Genomic DNA, 6,000 nt, shown 5'->3' with positions numbered 1-6,000 from the left:
GCAATACCGTTCGCTGCGCCGATCTTTTAAAAAAATCTGCACGCACTCCGAATTCGACATTTGCTAGGTAATGCAAATCTAGTGATGTAGTACGTGTTTTGCCACAGTAAAGTAGAATTGTTTCGTCACCAGGATCGTACGAAACAGCAAGCTTTAAAGGGGTCATGAACCACTTTCAAGTAATGATCCAATGACCTTAGTATCGGAGTTTACTACCTCCTGAATCGATTGCCGCAAAAATTTCTCGAATCCGTCAAGAATCAGCGGAGTTACGGGGGTTTGGCGCACGCTATCAGCGCTTTCTCTCTTTTCTCCTGCCGACGAGCGCACTGGAAGCTAGACAGGGAGGGATGGCACGGAGGTAAGAAGTTACGTCAGCGCGCGTCATGAAACGCGATCGCTCTCCCGCTGCGATTCGCACGCACGAGTGCGGCTACCGTGTAAAGTTAGCAGACTGAGGAGTGCGGCGCGGGCAACCGGCGGCACCCCGTGGCAAGAAGCGCATCTCATCCGGCTACCGGCCAATAAGCATGCTATGTCTCCGCGACGTAAAGGTGCAGACGCCCCGCACACCGACAGGAGTGAGAACCGGCCTCTGTTTGAAAAGAGGGCGCCTGAGGAAACGGCAGCTTCGCGCTCCGCTTGTGGCCTTTACGCGGCGCGCACGACTGTAATATTTTGCAGAGCAGTTCATAACCGTGTCAGCTTTCCGCAGGTTGTGTTTTTTCAACAAGCCCAAGGGGTGCTTATGACCCCTTTAAGACTGCGTTGACGTTATAGCATCTTGAACGAAGCGAAATAGACGCTAGAACTTTCGCTTCGATAAAACTGTTTTGCGTACGCAGAATTTTTAAAGCTGCACGCACTCCTAATGGGATTGATTTCGCGAATGGCGAATATACGAATAGACATGCCTCTGTTATGTACAAAGTCACGGCAGATTAGGTAATGCGACCTCGCCCGTCGTATGTATAAATCTTCCCTAAGTTCGACCATTTGATGGCTCAGATGTTTCTTCATAATTTCTGTGACGAAATGAGCTTAATCGATGCAAGGAGATTTGGCAATGAGCAATAAACGAGCGCCGGTATTCAAACTTAAGACGTGTAGCGCTTGCGGTACATTTTGCGATACATTTCATAAAAACTTGGCGCATCGTCATCAACGATTTCACATGATGTAAGGAGCACAGACGACGCAAAACATTGGGCACAAACCACAGTGATGCAACGATACGCTCTCCAGACAAAGAAACAGCTTGCACGAAGCCCGGCACAGATCATCCTTGTCACAGAGCCCACCTTAAGGGCATGATCAATGAAATGTTTCGTCAATGAATTGGTCACTGACGAACTGAGCTTATCTACAACCACTGGCGCCGTGAAGTCCACCATTTCCTTGCGAACACTCTTCACGACCATTCAAACTCACGGGCGCTGAATGTGCCTCGAGAGCGCGAGCATCTTAATATGTACTAGCGAAAGCCAGTGAGGCATCGCCTCGATCTAAGCGCTGAACGACCTCTTTTGCAAATACACTTCCTCGAAGACTATGCAAATGGCCACAACGCGCTCTTTCTCAGCAAAGCTGCGACCACAGTGGACGTGAGAGAGTCCTGAGCCTTTGTGTATACGCCCGTGTACCTGTCGCCACTAGCACAGCGTAGTACATCATTTACGGTCGTGTCGCGGGTCGTGTAGATGCGGGGAGAGGAAGGGGGAAACACGTGTGTCATGACATCGGTTGATAACCGCGCTGTTACGCTGGCGCAGTTGAAACTCCTCAGAGAACTGTGTCGTCGGCTTCGGAAGACTCGGAAAGCTCGTGGATGGCGGCGATCGACTGGCGAGCCATGGGATGGTACGAGCCGCCAGCCGATGTGCAGTCCGTTGATGCGGAGGCAATGTCTGTGCCGGTCAAGCTCTGAGTGGCTACTGACGACCGCGGAGTCCTGTTACCTGCGAGGGAATTGAAAAAAGGAGCATCAATCATCCCGTGACCAGTTAGCCGAAACTACAAGCGAACAGAACACAGCCGCTAGGCTGCGCCAGTTAGCAAAGTTGTAAGTGATCAACAGTGCATGGGTAGACAAAAAAAGGCCCAGCCATAGGCGTGTGCAAAGGGAAGAGCCCCCCCCCCCCTCCCCAATCACCTAAGGGGGTGGGGGGAAACACGTCATCGCTTCATTTTCATTTTATTTTTTCGTCCATTGTGAAGCATGTTGTCTTGGTAGGGCGGGCACGGCGATGAAACCTTGCCCCCCCACCTATAGGGAATCCTGCGCACGCCTATGGGCGTAGCTGAAAGAAGAAACGTTAAATAAACGTGTCTTTGTCAGGGCAACAGGTGCAGTTGTATAATGACAAAGAAGTCCCCTTATGAAAGTATATTTCATGGGTTCAGCGTTCATTTCTTCACCCACTGCTGATAAATTCAAGTTTATTGTTATCCTGGAACCTTTTCCTCTTCTTTGTCCTCCAAAAATGAAGAAAAACTTGGAGGATGCTTGAGTTGCGCCTTCAAGAGTGAAACGTGATAGCGTAATTGGGCCCAGTTCCCATCGCCTCCCATGCTTTAGCCAGGCTTCGCATTCAGAGTATAAGGCCCAAATTCACGTAGCTTTTCCATTCAGCACCTTCGTTTTCGACCGCCTTCGCAAATAATAGGTCGATCATCCTGATTGGCTGGAATATCATTTTACGTAGAGTTCAAGTGTAAGTGTCTTTTTTAAAATAAGGGCTCTAGTGTCCTCGCTGGCAACTCGAAACAGATACGGCTCTGTGATAGTGCCTAGCGGCAAGAAATCTGAACCCTACTCCAATAGGTTTATAACAGTAATTTTGACTCCTTACCGCTTCGTACTATAAAGCTACAAATCTCACGTCTTCGCTACGCACCCCTTCCCCTGGCACAGAATCGAAACATTATAATGCGCGCGGCGCATGCACTTAGCAAGTATATCGAGTTGAGTTCGAGCGTTAAAATACCCTCTGCAATCGTTCCGCAACATGTGTTGGTGTTCAACCTACCGTCTTATGCACATACTTCATCAACCACTACGCGATGAAATAATGTTAAAAAAGGTTTTTATTCCAGTCTTCGTAAATAAACAATATTGAACCTAGTCGTAGCCTCAGAATTTGTACTAATTTACACACTTGCAACCATAGTTAGTTTTACTTCGACGTGTGCACCGCGTAACATGATGTGCCTGCAAGATCGTAATTATTAAGCTTAACCCGCTAAATAGTTAATCAGCAATTATGGCACAAGTATTGATGTCCGCTGCGCAAAAAGTGCCTCGTTTGAAAAAAAGAAAGCCTTCTTTAAATGTGAGTGATTATAATGAGGGTTCGCGTGCAATCTTTGATTGTTCGTACCCTATTTGCGCATTTCATTGTAGGATTAACGTTATTAATATAATACAATTGGTGATTAGGTGATAATTTCTACACTTTCTTGAAAGGTCTGGTATGTTGGTACCAATATGTTAAGGTAAAGCTTTTGCTGGGGTGAAAATAGTCAGCAAAGTACAGATCTGTACCTACTGGTCAACATGCACTCGATTTGCTTGTGGCATTTGAGTATGCGCTGTGAGAACCTCTCGATGCGACGTCTCAGTTCCGTCGGTGCTGCAAGCGTGTAGATGACCGGGTTCAGAGCGCTGTTGATTGGTAGGATGAACACCACGACCCATGCGTACACGTTCTCTGCAAATAACATAACATCCGCTCAGTAATGCATTCATGCGACATTGCTGTATCAAAAATCTTAGCTACTGTATTATGATAAGTGACATCTGTTTGCATGCGAATAATGGAAGTGAATATTTTTGACAATTAGGTGTTAGGAAAATAGTTGCATCATATCAATGACAATTTCGTCATAGCGTGTTTGATCAGACATGATTACCCAGCGCATAGGACAAATTTACAGACAGAATAAGAAAGAGACAGCGAGAGATAGGACTGATATCTGTGTATTATAGCATGGAATCTTTTTTTTTTTAAGTCACACGGTCCCTTAAGCATTCGCCTAACACGACTCAAGGCAAAAGCCATCTTCTCCTTGTGCTTCTTCTCCTCAGTCGATTGTATTAGGTCACATTATGTGACGTCATAATGACATCACGATAATATCATAATGACGTCACAAATTTTGACATTCTAACCTCATGAAGACATATGACGATGTCGTCACATGATGATCATTTCTTGCAGCACTTCGCGCTGACACTAACGCCACCGACGCTCATTTTTCGTCTTTGATGAAGCATCTAAGGCATTCGCCTTAGTATTGCATCCGAGTCGGAGTGGGTCATTTGGGACAGGATTCTCCCATTCGCTACCTGTGCGTCAGGGGCGTAGCCAGATATTTTTTTCCGGGGGGGGGGGGGGGGGGGGTTAACCATACGTTATGTATGTTCGTGTGTGTGTTTGTATGTGTGCGTGTATATATACGCAAGCAAATCTGAAAAATTTCGGGGGGCGTTTGAACCCCCCCCCCCCTTGGCTACGCCCCTGCTGTGTGTACAATACTGAGACCCAAACGACCTCTGGGTATTGACAGACCTAAGAGAGCTTCGCATGGATATTTCAACTTACCTGAGATACGCACTTCGCAGAGGGCCAGAATCTTTATGATCACGATGGGAATCCAGCAGAGGCAGTCTGTGAGCACAATGAAGAAGAATCGCAGCGCGAGCACCACGTCCTCTTGCTTTTTCATGGTGACCGGACGCGCGCGCTGCCTGTCTTCTCTGATGATCGTGAACATTGACAGGTATAGGCCCATGATAAGCACCATCTGCGCAAAATGAGACAAAAGGAGGAGCGGAGACACGCAACTTTCGCGTGTGTTTCCGCGTGCACGTAGCACATAAGCGGCGCGGGCATCTTCGTAAGTTTCCTTGTAGCGCACGTAAAAGAGAGGACAAAAGATATATGTATAGGCACACATAGACAAGCCTAGAAACGACCTAAAAGCAACCTAGAAACAACCTTCACCTAGCAAAGGCCTAGAAACGGCATAAAAGCAACCAGATTAGTCTTCAGAGTCGTCCAGTTTCGCTGTTTCATGCCTTGCGCGGCTTAGTGCAATCTTCGACAATTCTTTTTCAATGTCCTATACACAAAAGAAGACATGCGCTATTGCTTCCTTATTGTTCCTCTGCCACATTCCCCGCTCTTATAGGTGAGCTTCGCTTATGAGCAATATGAACGCGATAATCATCTACCTGGGGGACCAGCGCTTTCTATAAGCCACCGGTGAAATCTAGGGACACCGAGCTGAGGTATTGTGGTATGTAATGTAAGCGAGGACCATTGTGACGCATCCTGCCCTTCCATTTTTTAAGGAGGGGCTGTATGTATGTGTGTATGAATATATATAGGTCGCCGCTCTCTTAGGGCCCCTACCCCCCGCCCCCTTATAATGAAGGGAGACTTTAGGCCCTGTCCAGTGGTCACCCAAACCTCATCACTGACCAAACCGGCATCGTCCGCCAAGTGGGCTGATAATGTCGTTTGAATCACTGTGTATGTATGTGGCACGCGCCATCAACACTTCAGAGGTAAACAAGCCTACCGTATCGCGCAATTTTCGGTGGGCAACAGCGCTGTGGACGCGGAAAAAGGCTGAAGCACTATATACTTTAAGTACAACTTTAGGCAGCTCCAGTGTCTTCTTTTCTTTGTGCCTAAACATTTTTCCCCGCGCACACAATTGTTGCGCACCGAAAATCCCCCAACACCCTGAGCTGTAGTTCTAGTGCCTCTACAGTGATTTTTTTTTTTTTTTTGATGCGCTGGCGTTCGTTTATAGGAAGATTTTGTCATGAGATCAAGTACGTTCCACTGCGTTTGAAGCAATTTAGGATAGGAAGCGGAGCTGTGAACGTAATGAAAAAGGCAGTTAAGCTACGCTATTTATCTTATTCAAGCGCCGGAGCAAATAGTGAATTTCTGAGTATCCAAGGCCAGCTCGCCTCAATTTATTAGA

General features: G+C 47.0%; 1 protein-coding gene across 2 annotated transcripts in view; it reads right to left on the bottom strand.

Moving 5' to 3' along the window:
* Positions 1-706: 706 nt before the first annotated feature.
* LOC119382924 (relaxin receptor 1) overlaps positions 707-6,000 on the bottom strand; it is a 115,493-nt gene continuing 110,199 nt past the window's right edge. The window contains exons 17-19 of one of the 2 annotated variants that reach the window (XM_037650839.2): positions 4,605-4,806; positions 3,549-3,710; positions 707-1,958 (exon numbers count right to left, since the gene is read on the bottom strand). In XM_037650839.2, the coding sequence (XP_037506767.1) occupies positions 1,783-1,958; positions 3,549-3,710; positions 4,605-4,806 (540 nt within the window). In that variant the 3' untranslated portion in view covers positions 707-1,782. Of the gene's footprint in view, positions 1,959-3,544; positions 3,711-4,604; positions 4,807-6,000 lie in introns of both variants that reach the window. The other variant, XM_037650840.2, reaches the window with a different exon arrangement.

Source organism: Rhipicephalus sanguineus, chromosome 2 (genome assembly GCF_013339695.2).
Source record: "Rhipicephalus sanguineus isolate Rsan-2018 chromosome 2, BIME_Rsan_1.4, whole genome shotgun sequence".
Classification (NCBI taxonomy): Eukaryota; Metazoa; Arthropoda; class Arachnida; order Ixodida; family Ixodidae; genus Rhipicephalus; species Rhipicephalus sanguineus.
This window is presented reverse-complemented; position numbering and strand designations above follow the sequence as displayed.